This window comes from Seriola aureovittata, chromosome 15, assembly GCF_021018895.1.
Source record: "Seriola aureovittata isolate HTS-2021-v1 ecotype China chromosome 15, ASM2101889v1, whole genome shotgun sequence".
NCBI classification, from domain to species: domain Eukaryota; kingdom Metazoa; phylum Chordata; class Actinopteri; order Carangiformes; family Carangidae; genus Seriola; species Seriola aureovittata.
This window is the reverse complement of record NC_079378.1, coordinates 15947684-15975648: the sequence shown is the minus strand read 5'-3', so window position 1 is coordinate 15975648 and position 27965 is coordinate 15947684. Positions and strand designations below refer to the sequence as shown.

The 27965-nt window shown below is 40.6% G+C and overlaps 1 protein-coding gene across 3 annotated transcripts; it reads left to right on the top strand.

Moving 5' to 3' along the window:
- Positions 1–54: 54 nt before the first annotated feature.
- LOC130182715 (neuronal migration protein doublecortin-like) lies at positions 55–27666 on the top strand. 3 transcript variants are annotated; one of them, XM_056397830.1, is made up of 7 exons: positions 55–215; positions 4038–4463; positions 7213–7553; positions 17308–17410; positions 20960–21049; positions 24455–24552; positions 24666–27666. In XM_056397830.1, exons 2-7 carry the CDS (start codon positions 4100–4102, stop codon positions 24720–24722), a joined length of 1053 nt encoding a protein of 350 aa, XP_056253805.1. In that variant the 5' UTR covers positions 55–215; positions 4038–4099; the 3' UTR covers positions 24723–27666. The 3 variants fall into 3 exon arrangements, with proteins under 3 accessions (XP_056253805.1, XP_056253804.1, XP_056253806.1); XM_056397829.1 differs by having other exon boundaries at positions 17308–17464; XM_056397831.1 differs by lacking the exons at positions 20960–21049; positions 24455–24552; positions 24666–27666 and adding an exon at positions 18759–19156.
- Positions 27667–27965: the final 299 nt, after the last annotated feature.

The following is a 27965-nucleotide window of genomic DNA, read 5'->3' as shown; positions in this document are numbered from 1 at the left end:
CACTGTTTCCACTGTGGGCGGGTCCGCCGCTCGTTTGGCTTTAGGACCCAGTGGCTCCTCCAGTGAGGCAGGCAGCGGCTCGGCTCTCAGACTGAAGCAGACAGACAAAGGCGAAGGGGAGAGACGGCGTGCTTCTATCCTGCAGCATCGACTCACACACTCACATCCACTCCCCACACACACACACTCCCTTCACTCCGCAAGCAGCGACGCAGGTGAGTCCGCTACCGGCTGGGATTACACAGAGACTTTACTGATCACAGGAAATCATGAAATAGTAATGGTTTTGACTCGGAGTGGGCAAGTAGAGGTTAGATTGCGGGTATTTTCTGTGTGGAGGGAAGGATTTTTAGGTTTTCAGATGCGCGTTTGAGCAGGTGGATTGTGAGAAGGTGTGCGCACACCCCAGTTCCCCCTCCACCCCCTCCTTTTTTTTTTCTTGAGGAAAAACTTGCATTTTATGCCGCTGCTCTGCCATGTGGCCTCACTCATCCACCATAAATGAGAAGTGCAGTATCATGAAACTTTTTTTTTTTCCTCTTTGTGACTGTGATTGAACTAAGATTAACTAGCTCTGCGTGTCGTGGTGTGATATATATAGGAGAGATATTGTACGTGGATCAGCTTTGATGAAGAAGACTGGAGAGTCATAATGTGGTGCTGGTTTTGTCAGGAGTGTGTAGTCATCGGGGTGTTGTGTGGGTGGCTCAGTCAGGAACACAGAACCAGCCATAATATCAGTGATACCACACAATGTTACTGCAGTGCTGCTTAATGCTTGGGAGAATGCATGCATGCTGCTGTGGTAGTGATTTTCTTTCAGCAGTGTATCAATCAACCATAAAGAGAGATAATCATGATGTAAGGTGTGTCATGTCATATATCTTAATACTGTAAATCTGTGATGCTGTTCTGGCTATGAGAAAAATCTTCATTAAGAAGATATTACTTTATGGACTCATGCTGGAGAATAAGCCGGCTGCTCCTCCAACAAGCAGCAGCAGGAGCAGCAGCAGCGATGGTGATGTCACTCTGAAGGCAGGCACCCTGTTTGAGACAATGGACTGTCCTAGTTGATGCTCCACTGGGGAAGGGTCACAGTTAGCTCTGCCCATTAGTGCAGCAGATGGGCTTGAAACCTGGCCTTTGTCAGCTGAGGAGCACCCTTTCTGCAGGAGTCCCACCCCTGCCGGTGTGGCTGTCATGGCAGCAGCAGCAGCAGCAGCAGCAGAACCAGGGGTTAGCTGAGGATTGAAGGGCCCCACCACATGGATGGGTGGCGGCAGCATGCTTCTTCTGTTTAAATGGCTTATGTTTGTCTATGTGTTCATCTGTATAGTACTGTATATGCATAAGTAACATATAAGATTTTTAACCATGAAGAAGGATGAAGGAAATTCATTGGGCAAATGGGCATAATAGACACTATTTCATTCACTGGCTTGCATGCATGAAACAAAATGGTGAAAGAAGCACTGATTTACTTTTTCATATGTTCATTGGAAGTAGGACTGAGTGGTATGTTGGAAATCAACATCACAATGTAGTATCAGTGTGATGTTCAAATCAACAATTATTTTCCTTACTGATTAATCTGATGATTATTTTCCCAATAAGTTGACAAGTTAATAAAATGCTGGAGAAAAAAAAATTAAATGTGCTACTTATAATTTTCCAGAGAGCAAGGTGACGTCTTCAAATGTCGTGTTTCGACTGAGCAACAGATCAAAACCTGAAGAGATTCAAGTTTACACTGAACAAATCCCATGCATCCATCAGACAAAACCCTTCAGACATAACTCAGTTTCAGAATAACACAATTTTGTATGTTGACATCATCATGATTCAGTTCTACTCAAAGTTGATAAATGATAATAACTGACTGACAGTTTGGTAGAAAATTGAAAAATTCTTTGTCAGTGACAGGAGATGACTAAACCGTTTCTGACCTGAAACATGAAACTAATTTTTTTTCTTTTAAGCATCCTAAGAGACACACAGTGTGTGTTGTTAATAAGCCACTTAAGGGTGAATTGAGTTCAAAGAGCTGTGACCTTCCAGTCAATGTAGTCAAGTCCTGTAGGCTAATATAAGAGAAGCAATGCATGACATCTTTGCCTTATTCTGACATCTTTATTGAGCTTGTGAATTTGTAGAGATCACACTTGTTTTAAAGAACACTGCATGAATGAGGAGATTGTGTCAATGGAGTGGGGCTTTAAACTGGGCACAGATAACTCCCTCTTTTATGTGGGTATGTGTGGGTGTTTTTTCATGGGTGTGTAACAGTTTGGTTCAATGGGTTTTTGTGGTTTTTGAGGACTGAGTTGTAGTCATCAGGTGGGAGGGTAACAGGAAAAGACCGGTATTTAGATGGGAAAGCTGCTCCAGCCTTATGCCAGTCCATCTCATAGCATAAGTGGTTTATTGTTTAACGGCTGAGCAGGTGCATCATCTGCATAAATCTCAAGCCACTATTCTGGAAAAAAAAACCCCACCAGGGTTAACCTTTTCTCTTAAGTGATAAAAGATAAAATTAAATTGTCACAATGTTAAACATAAATTTCAGTAGAAATGCGCTGATAACACTTACTGTAAACTCCCTCACTGTAACACTGTCTCCACTTAAATATTAAACACTACTCTGAGAATCCATTATTTCTACTGAACAGTGTACATGTACTACAGCCATAACTCCAACACTCTTCACTGTAATAACATTCACAATGTTTTGACAGGTAATGTTGTACGCAGAGCTTAGTATTGCATCAAATGTTGATATAGATTCTGATATCCACACTCAGGATTGTGTTCTAAAAAACCCATAATTTCACTCAATGAGACAACAAAGTGTAACTTAAACCATCTGCTTCTATATATTACTTGTAAATATACAATCTAACAAATTGATATTAAGATAAAAATGTTCTGCTTATATGATTATATCATCCATCCCCCACTCATGTAGGGGATGGATGTGTTGCTATGTGAAAGATGCATATCGGTACATTATCCATATACATTTAAAAAGATCCCCTTTATCATTTTGCACATAATCACTGAGATTCTTCTAAGTTGATCATGCCTCCTTATGATTTTGGGGCTTAATTGATTTTGGATAATTAAACCAACAATCAGCAAGTTACCAGATGCTCTATCAAAGGATCATTTGAACTTTATTGGTGGCCATGTGTTAGTTTGTGATTAATTTGGGCAAGTGAGACAACTGTTCACAGGTGTATGTAGGCGGGAGACAGGAGAAGTGACTGAGGCATATCATATGTGCTACGTGCCTGACACAGCAGTTTAGCCAAAGCCAATGAGACATTGGATTTTAATCTTACTTTTATTCATGAATTGTATATTTTGCTCCACAGCAGGGTCCAAGCCATTTATGGATGTGTCCTGTCTAACGATAAATCCACCTTTTTTAACTTTTTTAACAGTTTAACAAAGTATGGCCATACAATTTTTTTTAATAATATTCTCTTTGTCATCAAATCTTTGCTAATGAAATAACCAGTTAATTAACTTTCACCTCCTGGCAGAAAGTAGAAGTTCCTCATGTAGTTCCCACATATGAGACTCTTTCATCTTTCATCCATAACTGTAAATAATCCCCACCTTTAATTCATGCGAGTTTTTTCTGTCCATGTACCTTTACCACCACAGTGGGCGGGTCCGCTATTCATTGACTTTAAGACCCAGTTGCTCCTCCAGTAACAAAAATGATTGTTTCATTCATTGTCCACCTGTATGCTGATGAAACCACTAACATCATGGCAGATTTATATACATGGAATTCAAGTCCAAATCATAGAAGTTGCTGCTTTTGAAATGGAATGAAAATAAATGACTGTGTTTGTACTAAACATCATAGTGATTAATAATAATAGTGGTGAGTAATTAAAGTCATCAGGGACAGGAAAAAGCGCACAAGAGCCAACAGATTAAATCACAATGATGTATTATAGTTATATTATTTCAGTATTTTACAAGATGATACATTCTATACATTTTTTCCCCTCTTTTCCTAGACTCTTCGGAGCTGGTCACCACCACCGCACATTTGTCACAACCATCACAACTTTCAGTCATCATGGAGCTAGACTTTGGACATTTTGACGAGCGAGACAAGGCATCCCGTACCCCGCGGGGTGGGCGCATGAATGGACTCCCCAGCCCTACCCACAGCGCCCACTGCAGCTTCTACCGCACGCGCACTCTCCAGGCCCTCACCAGTGAGAAGAAAGCCAAAAAGGTGCGCTTCTACCGCAACGGAGACCGCTACTTCAAGGGCATCGTGTACGCTGTGGCCAACGACCGATTTCGCACCTTTGACTCCCTGCTGGCTGACCTCACGCGCTCGCTGTCTGACCACATCAACTTGCCACAGGGTGTCCGCTTCATCTTCACTATTGACGGCTCTCGTAAGATCGGATCCATGGATGAGCTAGAGGAAGGTAAGCATCCACCAAACTCTTATGTCTGTTTTTAATGCATCTCTTTCATGGGATGCTGGATCATTTGGATCATCAGTTTTGGAAGTCAGTTTGTGTGCTGAGAAGATTAAGAAACATAACATTTCCAGTTTACTGAGATTAGAGGTCTTATCTGTTTAGTCTACACTCCTGTAATCTCTCATATGATGTAGCAACTCCTAATCTGAGGGGTTACTTTGGGGCAGTTGAGTGACATGGTCCACTTTTATCAACTATTGGCATTTTGAAAATGATCCTGTTTCTTTAATGCATCGTAGACAAAAGTGATGAAATGTATTGAAAGTTGTATTAAAAAAAAAAACGGATGGGTTTTAAACACCCACATGCATGAAACATTTCTTGGCGAGTTCTATCCGATGTTACTTTTATTAAATTGTATTTCATGGTTCAGTTTTTAAAGATTTCTGCTGACAAACCTAAAGGCAGCTCCTCTGCCTTGGTATTAATGAGGCTCAGAGGTCTCAGTTTTAGGATGTTTAGCTTAGATTCAGCATGCTTCATACTGAGCTGTAAAGACAGTTCTTTGCGGCTCAGCATGGGATGAATAGTTCAGTAACAGACGGCATTAGGATCTAATTCTTAAAAGAAGACCTCCAGTCACAATCTAGGAGGGCGTTTTTAAAGGAGTTTCTACTGTCAAATGTCTCCATCAGCATCTGCGGTGACAATGGATGGAAATAAGAAAATATTTATGAGGGGAAAAAAAAATTCAGCGGTCAAGGTATTTTACATCATGACATATTTATGCTATCACTGCTTGGGAAGCTGATCAGTATTGCAAGCTTCATGAGCAGCTGCCATCATGGCTGTTAGTGTCTGTTATAGTCTATATTTGGCATCGGAGGGTTGATCACAACAAGTACAGATTTTTGTGTTTGCAGATTCTTGTTGTGCAAGTTGCCAAGATGATTTGAAAACCTTTCTGGCAATTGAATGAAGTCTTTTCTTGGCACCCAACAGGGTGATCCTTGTGTTGGTCTGCTTAGAGAAAACCATACGAGTGAAACCTTTGCACAGAAGTGCATAACATTGATGCTGAAGTTGTTTTTTGAGGACAACAACGTTTGTTGAATATGGTTTGACCCTGGTAAATCCTTAATCATGTTGAGCAATCAGATGTTTCTCAGGAGTAATTTCAACACCTTATTAATCAACCCAACTGTGAGTCCTGATCGACTTGCTGGGAAACATTATATTTATGAGACTGACTTATTTATTTATTTATGAGAGAAGTGATGGGCAGAGTCAGTTTGGGGTAAAGCTGGAAGATGAACTGCATCTTAATTTGTCCAAAACGAGGTGATCATCTCTGCTACTTGAGCTGCTTAGGAGAGATAGGAGTGTGTGTGTTTGTGTGTGCGTGTGCGTGTGCAGGAGAGAAGGGGCTGCACAGTAAGCACTGTGGTTGGTGGGGGGCATTTCATTGTGCTTCCTCTTGTGGGCTATAATTAATTGCTCAATCTCTTCTGCACAGTGTAATCCTGTTTTGTGCCTTTGTCTTTGCCGTAATTTCTCCACATTTGGCCTAATTGTTGCCTTCTGGATTCCCCTTATGCCAAAAACTCTCTTTCTCTTTCTCTCTATCTCCTTCTCCCTGCTGCCTTTTGTCTTTACTTTAGCTCCTCTCCCTGTCTGAGCCACAGCACAATCCGCTGTAAAAACATTGATAAATGACAATAAAAATTGAAGATTATTTAGAGTAAGGAGAAGGATGGGCCACTTTAGCAAAAGTACATTTGTGGTGAGGCTGGGGAGTATTTGTTTTTTCATAAGAGGATGTTTAGTCTTCACGTGACTGGAGTCCTCCTTTTAATGTCCAGTGAGGAAGTCCGTCAGAGTTTATCTGGGAGGATGGAGGCGGTTGTTGTAATGTCAGTCTAACCGAGGGATACATGTTTTAAACTCAAACCAGCGTGAATCTTGAAAGTGTGAAGATGTGTTTCTAATGTATTGTTATTACTGTCAGTGTGTGCTGTAAAACACAGGTATTGTTGGACTGATCTGTGCTGTGGTCTCATGGGAGATCCTTGAAATTTTAGCTTCTTCTTTTTCCTTCAACACCAGACAAAGACATGCAAGTGCGAGCTACTATACATAATAATTCATGATCACACTGTATATTTCAGGTGTCATTTGTTCATCATAGATTCATTTAAAGAAATGCACTCATTGTATACACACAGTATTTTAGTCTGACATTTTTTCAATACTCAGAACAGATTTTGTAGAATAAACATTCCCATTTCTCCCAGTGGTATCTATCCAACCAGGTACTGTAGTTTACTGGTACTGCCTCCACCCTAATACAATGGGGATGAATGGAATTTAGTTTGTGGTGCTCAAAGGATGAAAAACATGAAAAAACCTTGAGCGCAACATGTCTTTCCAGAATCTGGTTACTCAAAGCATCGAGTAACCATGAACCATTTTCATTCTGAGCAATGTCGGCAAACAAAACTGACAGCATCTACAGTATGTACTGTATTCTTCAACAAAGTAAAATGGTTTTTAGCTGTGATATTGGATCGATTTGAGATGAAATCTGAGAGGTGGAGGCCTAGAGGTAATTTCTCCCACTGGTCTTGACATCTCACAGTTTGACTTCCTCCAGGTTCAGATGTTTCCGAGTGGAGACCTCCGGGACTCTCAGGTGTCGAAGTTGAATAGCTGAATGTGTTACTAACCCAATTTCTTTTTTTTGCCGTCACAGGGGAAAGCTACGTTTGTGCATCAGAGAACTTCTACAAGAAGGTCGACTACACAAAGAATGTCAACCCCAACTGGTCCGTGAATGTAAAGGCCTCAGCAAGCCAGAAGAACATGCAGTCCTTAGCTGCCAAGGCCGCGAACGAGCCCAGAGAGACCAAGGACTTTGTTCGACCCAAACTTGTGACCGTGATGCGCAGTGGTGTGAAGCCACGCAAAGCTGTGCGCGTCCTGCTCAACAAGAAAACGGCGCACTCCTTCGAGCAGGTCCTCACTGACATCACAGAGGCCATTAAACTTGAAAGTGGCGTGGTCAAGAGGATCTACACACTTGACGGCAAGCAGGTATGTCTGGCTTTCAGCCAAAGGCCTGAGCACATCACGCCCCCAGGTAAAAGACATTCGATCATAGCCGCAGACCTTAGTTAACTGGGTCACAATATGCATATGAAAAACTCTAACCATCTAAAATTCAAATGTACCAAGCTGTTGATGGTTTTCTGCTGAATGCATTATAAGGGCCTCTGTTCTAGAAGAACTGGAATAAAGGTGATATAGTACATTATTCAAGCAAAGCTACACGATAGGAAAATTTGTGGTGTGGATTGAGGACAATTTGTCATTCATAAGCTACACCCAGGCAGGTATCATTAGGATTAAAGGAAATCAGGAAACCAAATTATTTGCATAGAAATGCAAAAAAAAACTAAAGCAGCTGCTACTGGACAGAACGTTATTGTCGTGTCCTACCCTCCGTCAACAATGACACAGCGGGTCCATGAGAACCATGAAACATCCATGAGAACAACCTGTGTGCACAATGACCTTCATTGTCTACAGTCTTTATTCTGACTTTCAGTCTGACACAGCATACTCTCCTGTCTTGTGGTTCAGGTCATTTGTATCCTGCCCACCTTTTGTTGTGTGGTTAGTATTTAGGCCACTGACATTTCTGAGTGCATCTGTGATTGAAAAGCTCAAAAGTCCTGGGAAGTTCTGTCTTCCACCCTCTATGGTCGTGCACAAAGGGCCAAGCCCTGTATTGTTGGGTTTGATCATTTTGTCCCCTTTTGTTGCTGTGTTTGGGATGGGGCCTGCTGGCATTTTAGTAAAACACTGAGAATAGGGGTTTAGAAAACCTTTGTTAACATACACATCAGAACCATTGTCAACGAAACTTAATTTACTCTGCGAACTTGCAGTTTTCTGAGCCCCTCCAAGGTTGAGGATAAACATTTTTGAAAGAAGGATCAGCTTTCTATCATCAGACAGTAAACCTGGCACGTCTGGATTCTCAGCATCAGCTCCCTATGTGAGATGATGCTGTAATTGTTGATGTTCAAAATACAGACATGTCTGGTTCCATGTAACAGAAGCCACAGAATAAAGTGTCCTGAGCGACCTTGACTGCTGTCTGGTGTTCAGTTATGGGATCCGTTGGCTATTGTAGGTCAAACAGAAATCAGGGCACAGGAATCCCCATGAGGAGACCCTGCAGAGAAATGTTTCCAGTGGCTGGCTGTGGGCAGTAAATGACATCAAACCTCTGTTGTGTGAGAGTAAAGTTAATATGGTGTCTCCCGAATTAAAAAAAATCATTGATTTCATATACAAAAATTGCATATTGACCTTGTTATCACACTGCCAATTGTCAACATTTAAGCTGCACATCCTACATTCTTTATTTTACAAGAAATATTGAAACACGCATCCTAATCTGTGTTTTCTTTAATGGCTAACTGAGTCTACCCTAGTTTTGTTAGTTATTGCTACCCTAATTTGCTTACCTGCCAAATTCAATCATCAGAATAGCCTATATTTTTATTGCCTACATAATTTCATAACTTTCTCTTTGACTCTGACATAAGTCCAGTTTTGAGGTGCAAAGCCTCAGTGAATCTGGAGCCACTTGCCTTTCACTGAAAAGGCCGGAAAATGCGCTCACATGTTTTGCTTTTAACACAATCAAGAGCGGATTGGAAAGAATGTGTTAGATGGTTGTCTTGGCAACAGTCGCACAAAAAAGCTGTGCCTCAATTCCACACTACTGATTTATAATAAAGTGTATTCATTTCTGGTACAGGGTAGTACCTCCAATGCAGACAAGCAGAATATATAGAGGTAATATGTTGAATTGAATTGGGAAACGACCGTCAGTGGGGGAAAAAAGCACAAGAATGGTGAAAGCTAATCAAACAATCTGTATGAGGCACACAACATGCTTTAACTTTGGCTAAAAGTCACTCCCAGGGGAAGACCATTGTTTGCTCAACACATGGGCTCAGCTAAAAGGACATGATGTTTTATTCATGTTTGTGCTTTAGTGGAGCAATCTTGAGGAACAACCACAGCCACCATGCAGGGTCACCACCTGGAAGGTTGTGGAAAGGTCTGTGAGATGACCGGTCTAGTTCTCCTTTGTATCGTGATGTGTGTGTGTGTGTGCGTGCGTGTGTGTGTGTGTGTGTGTGTGTGTGTGTGTGTGTGCGCTAATTTGTAAAGTTATAAATAAAATGAATGGGTGGTGTGGTCCAACAGACAAGTTTGGATATGGGTGCAGTGCTCTGTGCAGTAGGAAGTGACCTTTTGCCTAAAAAAAGCATTCAGCAACCACGATGAAGATGTGTCTTGCAGATAGATCTAAAAAGATCCATCAAAAACTCACAGCTGTAATTTGCAGCGTAGGTCAAATACATGCGCTTTTCAAGATTATTGTGAACCGCAGCGTGGACGAGGAGTCAGTGTGAAAGCATGTGTGGATATGCATGTGGACATCTGTTCCTCAGTCCTTTTCTTTGATACGGTTAAATGTTCACTAATCCTCATGTGGGGACCTTTTTTCCTGTATTATTCATTACAGATGGACTGAGGATCGAGCCCTGCTGAGCTCCTTTAGGTGTTGTACTTCTTTTTTTTCCTCCTGTATTAATAAGGCCCAACTCACATGTGTTTTGGAGGAGGGGCGGTGCGCTGAAATGATAGATGGGGGAATTTGATTTTAATGCGCTCTCCCAGGGGTGCAGTCTGGCAGCCCCAGGTCTCGCGCTGCTTTTTTCCTACAGAAACACTTGCTAAGATGTTTGGAGATTGTCTTCACCTTACGGTATATTGCAGTTGTTGTTATATTTTTGTCTATTTATCTTTGCGGTTGGGCTGTGGTTGGGTTTGATCATCAAGAATCTCTTGCCACGCTATGCATTTTTAATGATGATATCTTTCAACAAAATGAATTTAATAGCCGCCATATGGTAGCTATCCCAATCAGAGCATATTGATCCTGTTGTCATCACTGTAGATATAGATTAATTATATCATAATTAGTGTCCATTGATCTCCGACTCATGCTTGGGACTCCCAGTTTTATTGCAATGCACAGAAATGCTGCACACATTATTGCAGTGTCTTTGTGTGCAGAGGCACACTGCAGCTGCTCTGTGGTCGAGGTGATATGGTAGAAGCAATATTGATGCAGTGCCCGCCCCTCCCTGACTCTGCGCTGATCCTCCTCTTCCCATTCCATTGCGATAGCTGCTGGGACTGGTTGCTAGGAGACCACATCCCAGGCACAAAGAGAGCCCAGCTGGTGTGGACTGGTCTGTCAGATACCACATCCTGTAGTGGGTGTGAGAGTTTACTATCAATGCAAGCCTTTTGGTTTTAAAAAACACGTCTTTTTTTGTTTGTCTTTTTTTTTTTTTTTTACCTGTATACTTCCATCATTGGGTGTGAATCAGAAGCATGATGGACTGTACTGTAGCGTGTGGGGGTGTGAATAGGTCTGAAAGATTCATTTGTGATTGACTAAAAGGTGGTTCAGGTTGTGTTTTCTAGCATTTTTAAAATGGCCACTTTTCATGCTTGATTCTCCTCTTTTGCTTAGTGCCGTGTAGACTCTAAAGACAGACTGCCCTCCTCTCTCTCTCTCTTTGTCACTGTTGTGAACAAAATCACTCCCATTTTCCCCTCAAATGCTGGTGCTTTTCACTTCAACCACGAAGGGTGGGGCCAGTGGATTCAGGAGTCATTTTCCATTCTTAGAGCAAATTAGGATCATATTATTTTCGCTGATGGGGAGTAATTATTCCCCGTGCCTAACAAAAAAAGTACAGTTTTTGATTTGCCCTCACTGCTTTTAAAGGCTACATTAAAAATCAGAGAGCGTTTATTTAATTGCCGGCAGCCATTTTGTATTCATTCCTCTTTGATAGAGGTGTCTGCATAGAAGAATAGTTCTGATTTGCATTTAAGATCCACTACTTGTTCATCTGAATTTCTCTTTGGGAAGGTTCTTGTCTAATGGAGGCCAAATCCAAATATCATTTGTGAAATATATCTATGGCACATTGTGTTGCTGTACCATTTGTCCTTATGAATTATCTTGACATGTCCTCGGGATTGCGGGGGGCTCCCATTATTCTGACCTGGTTTAGAATTAAGGCTTTCAGTTCAGTCTTTTTTTTAAATTAAAAAATTTGTCAACAAGAAGAAAGAAACGGATGCTTCAGGCATGCTTCAGGCACAAGGTCACACTGTTATTGTCAGAGAACAAAAGATTCCAATTCACTTTAAAAGTTAATAGCTCGTGGTAAGAAATTATTCACTGAACAGGAGATGGATACAGGCATGGGTTCAGGGCTTCTTAACGACTAAAATATATCCGCTAATGGGGAAGAAAAGCCTGCTTTTCCCTGGTTATCAGTGCTCTTGCAGTCTGCCTGTTCTTTGCCATGCTGCAGAAGCAGTTGTCATGGCAATAAGCTCCGCTGTGATGGATTCAGTTTGTGACAATGGCTGTAATACGCTGAGTGTGCTCTTTACGTTGGGTCTTACCTGCCTGCTCTCTGTTCCTCACCCGTCAACACGGCTCACCACAGCCACATTTCATTCGCACATGCACGCCCCCGCGTTCACGCGCAGTGTTCAACAGAGGTAGACAATCGGGCTGATAGAGGGGTGTGGTCCCAGTGATGAAGCATGGAAGCCTGTCTGCATCCTCTGTGCCTGAATCCCCTCACACAGCCGCTTCGTTCCTGCAGGAGCACCACATCAACAAGTGAGCATGACCCCAGGGGGGAAGAGGAGGAAGCGCAATTTAATAATGCTAAGGCCACATCAGTCAGCCAAATGGAAAGCCTGCTTCCTCGGGGTTGGGGAGGGGTGGAGTTAAAACAACATCAGGCACCAGCTGGTCCCCATGACTGTGCAGATATCTCTGCCTAACTGTCTCATCTGTGCTCCAAATGTATCCGGAGCACCTACAGTAGCACACAGACACTGTGCTGGTGCACCAAGGTCACAGTGAGGTCAAAAAGGCAAATGGCTGTAAAAATCATGGGGCACAGCTCTGTGAAGTGATTTCTGATGCCCAAATATGGGCTTCCTTTATATTTTGATTCACTGATTGCCTGATTGTATTTTGATTTTTCTTCAGCAATTATTCTTTCTCCGTGTTTTTTTTTTTTTAAAATACATTGTACTGTCTGTGAAACACTGATCGGACAAAATGGAGACACTGTGTGTGCGTTTTGGATGGAATATTCCACTCGGTGCAGAGGCGCTGATATTGATCAGGTCTCTGTGCCTACAGTGAAGGAAATGGTGTGGGAGTTTCCCCATGGGTTGCAAAGCAAGGTCTTACTGGCTCTTTTTCAGCCTTCATCTTTTTTTATACATCACTTTCCTCTCACGTAGCTCAGAGACACAATATGATGTTTAATGAAAACTAATTTGCTCACTGTGAGATATCTTTTTTGTCTTTTTTCTTTTCTTTTTTTTTTTTGCCGTGCTACGTTTACTCGAGCTTTAGTTGAATGCTCTGCACTCAGCCTTACAGCTATCGTCATATCCTCTGCTAACATACAGAAAGCACAGTCACAAAAAAATGCTGCAGTGTGCACCACCACTAAAACCTACCTATTTTGTTTTAAACAGTAGTACAGTACAGTAGCATTTCCAGCTGATTTGTGTGGAAGTAAAACGAAACTCTCTCATAAACTGATCTGAGATCACTCCTCTATGGGTGTTTTTCAGGGCAGAGCAGATTATTATTTTTTAGCTATATTTAAATTTACTGGCTGGCCATTTGCTGACTCATTTACACTGGTGGTAAACCTTTTACTGTCCGTCAGATAAACACAGATGAGATGAGCCACCCAGGTCAGGACATGGAGTCTAAACGTCGTAATGCAACACTGAATAGCTTTACTTCTGCACGGAGATCAATTAACATGTCAGTGTGGAGTCGGGGGAGATACTGGACCTTGGGACTCATCAGTCACTCATGATGCTGAAAGGATGAGCTGAAGTGAAGACAACACAAAAGACACATGAGCTTTGTTTAGAAGATGTTGCTTAAAACAAAAGCAGCAAAAAAAACAAACATTTTAGTTGCACCTTGCTTACACAAAAATATATATCCTCTATATATATATAGATGTTGCTCAGCACCAGATTATAAGCACCAGATTATAATGATTTATAATTATAATGTTATTTTTCAAACTGTGGCTCTGGTTCGAATGACCTAAGAGTTTTCTCATTTACAGTGACATATTAACTCTCTGCTATCTTATTTGTAATATGAAAAGAAGAAGAAATATTTGATTAGGCAGCACAGAGACAAACTATAGAAACTGCACTAACTTGTGACCCACTACTGTCTCAAGTAGAGGAGCAGAATTACACTTCAATTTCTGTATTCACCACGTGACCTCCATCACCTAATGAAACGCCTGCGGCCTGTCCAAGAGTGGTCAGTCGGTCCAAAGGAAATCTAAATAATTTAGTTGCTGTAGTTGGTGGATCCCTGCGTAGCTGCTGGTGGTGTTGGTGGTTTTTGGGGGGTCATGTGGTCCTGACAGCTGGTGAGGCAGAGATTAGGGATGGGCTTGTTGGGACAGAGGGTGGTGGTGGTGGTGGGGGGGGGGGGGGCACCTGGAGTCTGGAAGGAGCCAGTTTTTTCAGAAAAGCCCTTTCGCCTTCTTCCATAAAGACATAAATAAATATATACACACTGACTCTAATGCACGTGCATTGCATGTGCAGTATGTAAATATGCAATATAGCAGGGCTTCTGGTAGTCTTGAAGTCGAATGCCATCCTGTCATCTCATATTGTCGTTCTCCTAGATACTGTTGCCAGGTGGCTGTGGCTGATGTGGCTGACTGACCTTTTCAAATTGAGAGAGGATGCTTCTTAACCTATATCCAAATGTTCCCAAGCTGGTCTGCCCTTTCTTCACTGCAGCCATGTTTCAAAGAGACTCTGACATTTTCCTTGCGGTCTGATTGGATGCAAAGCAAAGCGGTTTTCCACAGTATTTCTGTCAACTGTTGACAGATGTCAAAATTCACTGGAGGTTACAGTAACCATTTATCCATGAGAGGCATCCAACATGGAAGGAAAAATAATACCTGATGACGATTTTAATGTTAATTAGAAGGTTGTCCACATGCAGCCCAGGTTTGTGTGAATGTTGGATTGTTTGCAGGACATTTGAAACCCACTGTATATGAACTTTTTTATATTATAGTATATTCCTATATTATAGTATATTTGTGGGCTTGATAATGCAAAGAGGACTGTACAGATAATGTGGATCTCAAGCGATCCCTGTAGGGAGCTGGATTAGTAGGACTTCTAGATAGGATTCAGTGTTTTAGCTAAGGACTCATGAGAAGGATGGAGGCTTTCTTGTAAATGGGAATGAACCCAGGTTATTTTTTTTACCGTGTCGTCATGCCTATAAAAGTTTCTGAGATATTGCATTATAATAATATCCTGGTTCAAGAGCAATGCTAAGTAAGAAAAGAGTAATTTCTTGCTGTCAAATCTGCTGAGCCAGAGACACCTAAACTTACAGTACACGTCAGAGTTGGAGTTTTCCTTCTATTTTGGTCCAAGATGTGAGAAAGAGGGAAAAAAATGATGGGGGTTTGAAAGCAAATAAAATACCAAGTTTTTTCAAATCTGGATTTTATGATAATTTTTAATGTGCAACCTCTTTGTTTTGGGGTAGTTATATTGAATCCCCTCTAAGGTCAATGCGTAGACACATTGACTGTTAGGAGATAAAATGGTGCTGCCTGTTCAGCAATCAGAAACCAACAGAGAGAACCGAATCTTCATTTCTAATGGCGATTCTGTTAAGAGAGATTAAGTTAGCAGTCTGTTGGATAAACACTTTATCCCTTTAATCAGCTCTGTTCTTAAAGCTATTAAAAGAGGGACTCGTCTCTACCCTCTCATCCCATTCTAGCCCATTTCCTCCTCTTGCTGGCCTTGGGGGGAAAAGGAGCCCTTCCTAATGCTTCCATCTTATGATTAACTGTCAGGTGCCCTTGTTGCCTCACAACAGTTTAACCTAATGAAAGTAACATGTATCTAATCTCTTGATAATGAACACAGAAGAAAACCCAAAAGTGCAGCTTGTAAATCAGCCCTGGCTGAAAAACCAATTAGATTTTGATCCCTGGAGTCAAAACACCATCTCTGTATCTCAGCTGGGATCTGCCAGGCCTGTATCCAGGGAATCTTGTGGGACACAGAGGGTACAGCTGTTGGATGCCACGCCACCGAGTCACCACCACACACTTTTAGCTTGTCTAGCTGGACAGAGAACCAACATGGCAGCTGCAGGGGTGGGGTGGTCCCAAATTATCTGCAGCTCATAGTTTGGATGTGTATCACAAAGGAAACCATGATGCATCTTGACTATCCTGGCGAACGTCCCAACAGAGGATAATCTTTCGGGGCCCTCAGAGAAACTCTGTCTGTGGGAGTCTGTGTTTTTAGAAAATAAAAAAGCCCAACAATTAGGCCTGCTTAGAAAAGATGGAGCCAGTCATCTGTAGTTCATTTCACTCACATGTCTTGATCCATTAATTCAAGGGAGAAATTAGAGGTTTTAACAGGTGTTGAAAGGCAAACTGAAAATGAGACTGAGATGCTTTGTAACAAATCTCATCTGCACCAGGAAGGAAAAAAAAAAACAAAAAAAAACACAGCCAAGGGGAAACACAGCTTTTAGCTTGAATGGCTTTAATAGGCGTGCCTGAGCTGGTAACGGGGCTTGTATAATGGAGAGCAGAGGAGAAGGTGTGGCCCAAAGACATCTGTCCACTAAGTAGGCCATATTGTGTCAACAGCTGCTATAGAGTGAAACGTCCTAAGGGGAAGAAGTTGAATCATTTAAACATTACAGCAAAGGTGTAACATTATCCTCTCTGTTTGGGCTTTTTTGTGTGTTTGTGTTTGGTTACATGCACCTACTGTAGCTAAACATGTTAACATGACAAGTAAAAGACAGAGGCCTAACCCTACCACCTGCAGCTGACTAAATCCTTACAGTTACTCAGTTTGTTTACAGAGTTCATCCTCTTTTCTGTCTAAAAAAATAAATAAAACGTAATCCGCCTTTAACACTTTCGTTTCTGTGAGTAAATCATGGTGGTTGCTTCCTCTGTGCAGCTATTGCCTGTGCTTCATGCTGTAAATGTCTGTACGGGTAATATTTTTTTAATTTGTCCTGAATCAGCATTTCCAATGCACTTCATTAAATTATGAATAATAACAGGAATATAATCAGATGGATATGAACAGATAATTCCTTCTTAGCAATTGCACTCTCTTGGTTTCTGTAACTCTCTCAGTGAGAAGTGGAGAGTCACTGGTTAGCATTTAATACTGACATTGTTAGCCCTGTTAGTGACGTGGCTATAGGGACGGCAGTGTCGGCCTGAAGGGCGGTCAATCGCATCGGTTCAGGGTCAATAACTATTTGCAGGATTGTAATTGGCCCTCATCAGGGGACCACGCTTTGGTGATCCTCTGACTTCTTCCCTAGTCACACAACATCCATGGTGTTGGTGTTGCCATGAAATTCTCCATGTTCTCTTCCGGATGAACTTTGATCCGTTAATATTCATCTAGTACCATCATCAGGTCAAAACCTTCATTTGTAATGACTTTCCCACCAGCCTAAGTCGTACTCTGATGTTAGCTCAGAGCACTGCTGTGGCGTAGACTCGCCGTCTTGTTATTATACCAGCTGATGCCAGATTATCAAGGGTCTCAGGAATTCTGTCTTCTGGCTTCACAGGTTACCTGCCTTCAAGATTTCTTTGGTGATGACGATGTCTTCATTGCGTGTGGACCAGAGAAATTCCGCTATGCCCAGGATGACTTCTCTCTGGATGAGAACGGTGAGAGATACAGCTTCAGTCTGTATTTTACATCATGTAATACAGCAAGCAAAGGCGAGTAAAAGTATATTCACTGTACATTAAACGTATTATTTTGTAGTTGTGACCTGCACATCTTTGTGCAATGTACTTGTAAAACCATGGTAAACATAGTGGGTGAGCTTTATAATAATCAATCAAGCAGCAAAAACATTAATAAAACACATGGCAGCAAATTACAATTATGTTTTCATTTTAATTTGAAGAAGCATATTAAAATGTATATTATGTCAAACAGTTGACCATTTTATTGAATAGTAATCTGATGCAGTTTTGTCCATATATGTCTTGTCTTTGTTTGAAGTTGACGTTATTGTTGTTTTGGCTCATGCTTTGATTTTAAATCTCTGGCAGTGCAAAATGCGCTGTAATGCGAATTCAATTTATATATTAGTGTAATGGTTTAAATTTGTGCAGTCACAGAGGGTTAGTTTTCCCAATATTTTTTACTCTTTATTATGATTACAGAGACTTTCTTACTCTGAAATCCCATCTCATCTCTTTAATAAGCATAATAATGTGAGATGGATGTGATAGTTTGATATTTAAAAAAAAAAAACCTGTTTCTTGCATACTGCTCCTGGTTTCCAGCATTGCACTTTAGCACATAAAATGTATCATGTATTGTGTGTATATATATATATATATATATATATATATATATATATATATATACACATATCTGGGCATTTTCATTGTGTGTATATATATATATATTATATATATATATATATATATATATATATATATATATATATATATATATATATATATATACACACAATGAAAATGCCCAGATACACCAAAGTCCCTGCGGTGTCATTTAATATACCAGTGTCCCATTAGGGTCTCTTTAAAGGTATCATAATGGACTTTTTCTGTAAAAGATGTTATTTTCACATGCATAATACTGTGTGCTTGTTCATAGTAAGGAGAAAAATTATGTTTGTGAGAGGGAAGCCAACAAGGGAGAGTCTGTTATCAGCGGCAGGCAGCAGGGAGAGGAAAAGGTAGAGAAGAAGAGCCATTAATCTGTCCGGTGACAGGTTTAGGCCAGTGATCTGTTGGTGCTGATACTGCCGAGAAGTCAAGGAGAGAAAATGCGAAACCAATCCTCTCGCTGAGTCGCTCTGCTCTCCACAGACCTGAAAACCCTATTTTTAACAACCCACTTCCACCTAATGTCCCAACTTGATACATTCAGTATCATATAAATGTCTTTTAATCTCAACACAGCACTGATACAGAACAGGCCTGATTTGTCATCATGTTCCCCTCATCCCTTCTCTTCCCCTCTTTTCCTTGTCAGATCGTGGTAGGATGGCGATGCCAGGTCACTTATAATGATCTGGGTCCTTCTCCTCTCAGCATACCTCCCCCATGGAACCAAAGCTAAATTGTTTCATTTAGTCTATAATAACCTCGGGGCAATGCTAAATAAAATGGCTGAGAGTCTCGAGCATCCAGACATCACTGAGTGAGTTGGCCTCAGTGGAGCCGAGGCGGAGAAAGCCCTGTCTGTAATACATCACATTACATTACCTGTGTATCCATAACACTCGTCACTGTGGAGGATGTCTGGTCAAATCCTGATGCTTTGGAAGGCAATTCAGATAATATGATGAATGATAACAGTCCAGATTCTGTATGTGAAAAAAATCAGTGATCATGTAATAAAATGTTCTGTGTTACCGGAGGTAAACTTTGCATATGTTTTTCTCTTTTCTTCTTCTTTTCCACTGGTGCTGCTTTTAAGCTTGGTTTGGCAGAATTACCAAAATAGCTTGAAATCCCCTGTGGTTATTTTTCACACTCCTCATGTTAAATACAAGACTATACAGATGGACGTGCAGACATGTGTACCTGCAACTCTGTTTGCGCAGAGACGGAGTTAGTCGAAGCTGAGAGAGAATCTGTGTAGATAGGCTCGAGGGGCTTTTTTGAGACCACTGAGTAGACTAGACAAGCTGCCAGTCTGAAGTACTGTCAAAGGCGTGGTGGCACACCTTGCAAACAATAGCACATGAATGTACGCCTGTATCCAGTAGTGTGTGAAGGTTAAGAGAGAGGAGACAGACGTGGTGCGATCCCAGGAGACGGAGGGAGGACAGATAGTATAATTAGCATCAAAAGTGGAAAAGAGGAGGGAGGGGGAGGAAAGAGGGAGCCTGACGGTACAAACAGAGAGGAAGATGCAGAAGGGAGGAGTAGCAGCAGTGTCTGGAGTCTGTCTACCCTGATTAATACAATGACCCAGAATATACTGGATGCAATTTTCTATGATTTTATATAGGTGCTCATTGCTATACATGTACAGTACATGAATTTAAAAGCAACAGAGATCACTAGTGGATCCAGGAATATCAAGATCAAACTATGTTTGTTGAAAACCATTTTCAGTACCTGAGTTTCTGTACTAATACCAATATGTTACTGTGATGATACTTAAGGATAAAAAAACATGTTTTTCTACAAAACCATTTTTTTCCATTTAACAAAGGAAGCCAAACCCTTAAATGTTAAATGTTGTCATGCTCATCCATACAAGAAATCAAAAATTTCCAAGATTTTGATTTAAATCACAAACTATCTGATCAAAGGAAACATAATGAGATGATGAATCTGATGAGACATTTAATGCCCCCTTCTTAGTGCTTTTTGTTTCTTGGTGGTATGGATGCATTTGTTAAAATGCATGTGAAAGCTGCTAATTGTCTTGCCTCAGCAAATTTAATACTTTAAAGTGAAGTGATGTAGACCAACCAAAAAAAAAAGCAGTGATATTCTGCAAAAAAACTGTTCCTACATGTCGTTTCATGTTGTATTTGTGCTGGTTTTTTTCTGTCAACTTGTGCTGTGGGGTCACACAAAACTGGGTGTGTATTCATGCATTGCTTGTTCCTAAAACCCAAAAGGGAACAAGGGAACTACATAATACTGTTGTAATCAGACCGTTAAAGCTATTTATTGTTTGTTAAAATTGATTAAATTAATAAAATGATTTATAAAATGACAATTTTAAAAACGTAGGCAAGAATCAAAGCAATTCATTTAATACATTAAAATGAACTTCACATCAGCTCAGGACCAGCCTCCCTGGTTTATCAGAACTGGAAAAATACTGAGGCTGTGATGAGATCAATGCATTGGTTGTTTCACCATCTTCTTGTATTACATTTTATTTCCACCAGTCATCATGACAAATCAGTGTGTCATCATTCATTTTGTTTAAACAAAATTTATATTATTGCAACAAGTATGCACACAGCTTTCCAAATGTTAACGTATTTCACATTATCAGGACAGCATCGGTTGGAAGTCTTATTTGACTGGCCAGTTTATCCAAAGGTAGAGCTTTGACTAGTTTTCTTTTCAGACATTGCGATTAACTTTAAACTCATGTTTTGGACAGAGCTGCGCTACTGAACAGGAGCAGATGTTGCTCACTCATTGGGTTTGGGGGATAAAAGTGATGATCTCTAACTTTCTTTGTGCTTTTTCTTTCCACAGAGTGCAGGGTGATGAAGGGACCCAAAACTCCACGTGGTTCAGTAAAGAGTCCTGGTCCGATCAAGCGCAGCAAGTCTCCTGCTGAATCGAGTGAGCCCATTATTACATCACCTACACTGTAACTCTTCCTGTTTTTAAAGTAGAGCAGAACCTGCCCCCACCTTGTTCTATGAATCAAAACAAAGTGCTGGTGGAAAATGGAACTAGGCTAAAGCTGATGCAGGAACTGAACTCAAATACAACATAAAATATGACAGCAAGGTGATGTAGTGATCAGCTCCTGGGGTTGTGGTGGAAGACACTAAATCCCAACCAAATCCAATGGTGCTCGTCTGTAGCTGGCCTTGACCTCTGACCTTACTCTGATCTAGAGAATAATTGGCATAAAGATGGATTTCTCCTTCATGATTGATTGTGTTTGTGTACAAATACCAATCAATGATCCTCCCAATAAGCAAACATTCAGAGATGGTAATGAGAGAAAAATTTGTTTTTTTTTCTCTTTTATTCAACTATAATCTCAATTTTTGTTTGGAATTTGCACAGAGGGACATAAAATTGTGGTTCCTCTCTGTGTTGTCAGGCTTTTTGCTTAGAGAGCTGGAGTCGCATTGTTTTTACTGGGTGGTCCAAAAGACATCAACTCCTTAATCTCACTACAACACCCCATAAAAACCCTCCATGAGAATGAGGACAGAAAAAAATCCAGCCTTTGTTTATTGGGGGTAATCTGATGAGATCTAGTGTAATGTTGCTAATGCAGATTCTTTTTTATTTTTTTAAACCATGAATAAAACATGAAAAGTAAACAAAGACAGTGTAAATAGCCTTTAGCAGTTTGTTTCACAATCAGGGATTTTAACATTTAATAATATCCAGTAGGCAACAGAGCATAATGGAGACACTGGTGCCTACTCATGCTTGAATCTTTAATGTTAACAACAGCATTTAACACTGCTATACCTCTGTGCTACAGTGCTTTCTGAGTTTATGTAGTAGCTGCACTGTAACTCGGCTGAACAGTTGGTGCCATGAAATCTAATCCAGTGCCGGCATGAAAAAAAAAAAAAAAAGCTGGTTATTGCTATCTACCATGATGGCACAACCATTTAAAACCCATTTAAGTATGAGGGACAGTGTGACAGTGTCTCCCCAGCAGTGGCAGAACAGAACAGTTTAGCTATTAAATCCCCTGCAAGGTAAACGCAGAGAGATGATGCTCTCACAGTTGGCGGCCTGGTAGCAGCAGGTAGTCCTTGCCTCATGTTTCACACCACTTTATGTGATGAGAAGGGGTGGGGTGGGGGCATTGTGCTGGCCAGCTCTGCAGGTTCCTTCGGTCCTTCAGTGGTCTTGAATAGTTTATTGATCAGTGATGGGGGGGATGCCTGGCCTTTAAGACAGCAGATGGTTGACCAACATGCTGGACGGGCAGTAAACTGTTGAGCATTAACCACCTCTGTAGGACCTGAGAGGTCAGCAGAGAGATAATGAGGTCGTTGCAAAGGAAACGTATGCGACTTGTCCATTTTAACTAGGATTAGTACTAAAGAATAAAAATAAGAATGGGTCTTTGTGAGGCTGAAATCAATCTTTTTGGATCTTTAGTTTAAAAAAAAAAAAAAAAAAAAGATCAAAGCAGGAGTAATTCATCTTCAGCTTGCATGATAATCAGCTGAAATTACAGTCATCAGATATTATATCATACATCACATTAACAATAAGTAAAAACATTTAAACACACTAATTGGATGTAACTTTGTAAAAAGGGATTAATTACTTAAAGGAATTTAAAATAATTTAAAGTAATTTTAGACAAATTTAAGAAGTGAAGTGCCCGCAGGGGGGAGGATTCAGAACAACACTGACATGTCCATTAATTACCAGTTTAACTGATGTATGATTTTTTTAATAGACATTTTTCTTTGCACAGGAGACTCTGTGCCGTCTCCCTGAAGGTAGAAGATGAAAGTGATGATTCGGGGGGATGGCATGGCTCCTCTAAGATTTGTGAAACTTCTTTGTCATGGTTATGCATTAACGTATAAATTAAACAACTGTATAAAGCCAGATATATTCATCCATTTTAGTGCATGTTCATATTCAGTTTAAACCTTTCCTGGCATGAATTTAAGGATATCTACACAGGACATGCACAATATGACAAAAAAATTGATTCCTTTAGTTAATATTGGGGTTGCTATTTAAACAGAGATATTTTGGCAGGTTCAGGGAGCTGCCAGATAATATGTATACTTTTATATTCTCCCTATCTAAGGCACTTCACTGTAAAACTCTACTGGAACATGAAAAGCTATAAAGTACTGTATATTGCCATCTGTCTCTGAATGCTTCTCTTGCCTCTAATTGGCAACAGCTGGTATTGTTGAGCTGTTGGCTTTTTATTGGCCAGCGGGTCAACAATAGGTGCACATGTGCCTTGAACCGCAGGCTCTCGTTCTCCTGTGCGCTCAGTCAGTCTCAAATATACGTCTGGTTTACGGAGCAGTTAGACTGCTTACCGGCTCTCTCTTCAGCGTCTGGCACCTCAAACAAAAAAAACAAAACAAAAACAACTTGTCTGAGGGTGCATCGGGTTTAATGAGTTGAATGTATTGAAAGTGTGTTCGGCAAGGTCCTGGGATGAAAGCCCACGATGAAAACACAGTGATCTTCAATTCAACATCACTATGCTGGGGTGAATTTTCTACAGAGGATGAATGAATCTCTCAAATGTAGAAATCTAAAGACAAGACCACCTAGACAGTGTGGGCAACTTTGCTGATGCGCATAGAAAAGGTTTGGTCTCTGAATGAAACAGCTGCTCTGTTCAGTAAATGTGGGAGAGCTGCTCATGTTTAGATGTACTGATTTTAAGATCCCAAGATAATAGGATGTGTAATTTTCCTGTGTTTTTTTTTTTTGGGGGGGGGGTGGGCTTGTCCTTTATAGTGTTTAAACCACTTGTTAAATCTACATTTGTAAGTCTGTTTATCTGGTGGAGTGGTTAAATGAAGCCAGTGGCATTAAGTTAGTTAACAATAAAGCTTTATCCGCGTCGCGTTTTCAACACTCATTGGCTCAAATTTACACTGGCCATCTGGCTCATAGTCCTTTTTAGATTCTTTTCATCTCTTGCAGACAAAAACTCTTTTTAAAGCACTTAAAACACACAGCTACATCACATCGCACCGCTCTCAGATATAAACACAATGTTCCACACAGAGGGAATCCTAGCAACGTGGCAGGACGCACAGTGAGTGAATAAAATGTCATCTAACAAACACAGAGCTTGTAGACAGCGTCCCTCTACACTGTCGCCAAATGAGGCCACAGTTCAGGAATGACTTTTCTCCTCAGCCAAGGAAAGAGGTCCAGGCTTCTCTCGTACACTTTCTAATCCACTACTCTGCTTACCTCTTTCCCTCCCCCCTCCCCCCCATCACTCCCTCTTTTCTTCTCCCCTCTCTTCTCTGTCCTGTGGGGCTCTCTCAGCCAATGGGACGGGCTCCAGCAGCCAGCTCTCCACCCCGATTTCCAAGCATTCCCCTACCTCCACCCCCACCAGTCCAGGCCTGAACAACAAGCAGAAGGTACCCGGACATCTCTCCTTCTCCTGCCCTTTCATCTTGTTGCCCTGTTTTTCTCCAAATCAGTCTTTTTTTTTTTTGCTCTTGACTGTGATTTTGCTCTGCTGTTTCTCCAGGATCTCTACCTGCCCTTATCTCTGGATGATGATGATTCTCTCGGCGAATCCATGTAGACTCTCCTCCTGCAGCCTGCCTCCCTTTTTTGGCCTGAAACACAGAAGTTTTTATACCTCTGCTGCTTTCCACCTTCACTCACAGTGCCACCTGTTGTCTAGGAGAACCACTCTTTGTCTCTTTTTAAGGCCTTAGCCACCAGGGCTATGACACCATTTGCTGCTTGAGAATAACACAAACACCTTTTTTCTTTTTTTAAATCAGTTTCAACCACTTTGTAACAATCAGCTCACTGATGTTCAGACATGTTTTTATGTGGAGGTTAGCCACTGTTTTTTAAAAGGGTACACACTTCACTGACCCACAGATTTCATGGTGTAAAAGCTTCTCTCAGCTGTCTCAGACATTTTGTTGAAGGATTCACTCTGACTTCAATGTTTCAGTCACACAATTCCAAGCAGCAAATGGCCATTTTTAGGGGTGTTAGTCAGAACTGACTCAACTTTTGTATCACTTGTATTTGTGACGTTCCTCCATGTCCCTCTGTCCTCCTGCCCTACGGTTAATGGTGTGAAAGGTAATGGTTCCTCGTCAGAGGAAGTTTGCTAAGCCAGAGAACGTCTTTCTAACCCGCTGTAAATACTGTGTATAGCTATCCATCATAACATCTCTGCCCAATGTCCATTGCTGTGCTTCCATAACGTCACTACAATATCTGTCTAACATTTGCTCAACATAATACAGGGTATGGTCAAAGTAAAAGAAGCAACCAAAATGAAGTCCCACCACAGAGGGTGAGGATGTGTGGGATGCAGCTCCTGACTGAAGAGGATTGTTGGTCGGAAGCCCACACCTCCTCGATGACAATTCATGTTCCCTACATGAGAAATTATAAAACCGTAATTGTGTAAAATGATACTATTTAAACTACCATAAATCCATATGTTTATGCTGTAATTGGCGTTCATCTTGTCCAATCAGAGACAAGGCGGAGAAAAAGCATCTCACATAGCCCTCATGGGAAATCTTTATGTTGGTGTTTCCTCCATTTTGACCCTCTACATAGACAGTAGGCTATACATGGTATATATACCCTCTGTGTTTTAGATTTTCACAAACTGCAGTGCATGATATTGGTGAATGGTTATGAAATTTTGGGCATGTAAAAAGCTGATTGAAAGGACCTAACAATGCATAAAACAACCAAAGGAAAAACAATTAGGCCCTTGTTTAAAAAAAAAAAAGAAAAAAAAAAAAGAAAAACCAACACACATGCAGTATACAGTTTTATTGACCAAGTCTAAATAATTCCCTTTCCCTTCTTCATCACAAATAGTGGTGACATTTTATCGTTCAATGTGTGAAATTCAAAGATAAATAAAGGTCTCAAAGCCAAAGTATGATTTTAGATAAAGAATTATAGAAATGGGGAAAATATGTAATTTTATTAGTTGTAAAATTCTTTAAATGTTCTGGAGGAAACACGTCTGGAGATTTATGCATGTTACTTTTTAAACACATCAGAAAAAGGTCAAGATTAAATCATGCTCATCTGAGGCAATTGGCGTTGTCAGGGCTCTAAACTTTAGTGGGATTTCTCCTGTTTTGCATGGCTCAGCATAGTTCTCAGATACAGGGGAGATGAAAACATAACGGTTGTCTAAATCCATGTGTGGGTTTTAAATTTTATAAAGTTTATTAATTTATATCAAGGGTACTTGTCTAGGATTTCTTTTCTAGTTTTAACTTGCTCACACGAGCTCTAAACACTAGTACTTTTTTCAAGCCTCTGTGTGCAACTTTCTATCGCAATATGTCTTTTTCTGTAGTCATGACTTGCATCATGTGTCTTACAAAAATGCTAGGAGTTTTCTCAGATTTTGCAGGGAATCAAACCTGAGAATCTCTAAATTGGAAAACACTGAAGCACAAAGCAGGGAGCTACTTTTTCATCACGGCAACAAACACTTTACTGTCTACTTGCCAGCATTACAATGCGTGACCACAATTCATTTCTCAATGCTTTTATTAAGTGGTAAAAATGCTGCACGTGTAGCATCTTTTAAATTAACATCTATGCATTCGGATTAAAGAGTAGTTAAAAAAAAAAAAAAAGTTTTTCTTTTGTGTAGAGGATGGCCTTTTTATACCCAATATCATGATAAGAAATGAACTAAAACTGAGATTTCCATGCAGTTATTCCTTTGTGATGACGTGACCGTCTGAAAGTTGTATGTCTTAGGAGAGATCCGGTGTCCGCCCTCTGGATAAGCTTTGAATAGCTGTTTTCATCAGCCACTTAACGCTCATGACACACTGCTACAAAAATATCTGGTGCTGTGAACTACACCTTTCTCCTGCAGGGAGCGCTGTCACACCAGCACAACGGCTAATAATATCAGCTAATCCAACAGCAGGGACGCCTCACTTTACCCACCAGTTTGTACAAACGCCCCATTTGTTGTCATTTTTCTCAAGCTATCAGTTCTGTATAACCTTACATGCTAATAATGGTCTTGTTTCCTTGATTTTTCTACAGCTTATTACAGCGCTACAGCATATTAAACATGAACAGAAAATGTTGGTTGTCTTGTGTAAACCGGCCGCCACCATGTAAGATGGATGGTGTGAATTCATCACCCACAGTGGTGCCTTTTCTTTTTCTTTTTTTTTTAAGATTACTGTTTGATAAAATAAATGAAATGGGACATCGAAGGCTTGTTCTTTGTTAACAGCTGTTTGTAAAACATTTTTAAATGTCTTGAATGGGGAAGCCTCCCAACACATCTTGTTTTGTAGAGTTACAGGACACTTTATCATGGTGTAAATACGCTCCCTGTTCTTTCATATGTATGCCTTTCTGATCGAATGAATGACTTTTTTTTCTTGGAAATTTACAGCGTCCTTTTTTAGTGGTATTTTGCAATGTCACAGTGGCTTGTTTCAGTGCTTCATTCAATGTATTAACCGGTATCCTTTTGCAATTAAAACAGTTGTATTTCACCCCTCTGGTCTTGACTTAAAGGTTGTTTTCTTTTCTGATCTACAAAGTCGAACACATTTTATTGTAGCAACAGTACTTTACTTTTTTTCTTTTTTTTCTTTTTTTTTTCTTTTTTACACCTATTTCTGACACGCACATTTTTTGCTGGCATAGTCGGCAAAGGAAGTTTGTGAACAAGTTGGTTCTGTATGTGTACAACACTAATGTGTGCTACAAATTTAGTTGTATAAATAGATAAAAGATTTGTGTGTAAAAAAATAGAGGAGACCACTACAAAACCATCTTCATCACCATGGGA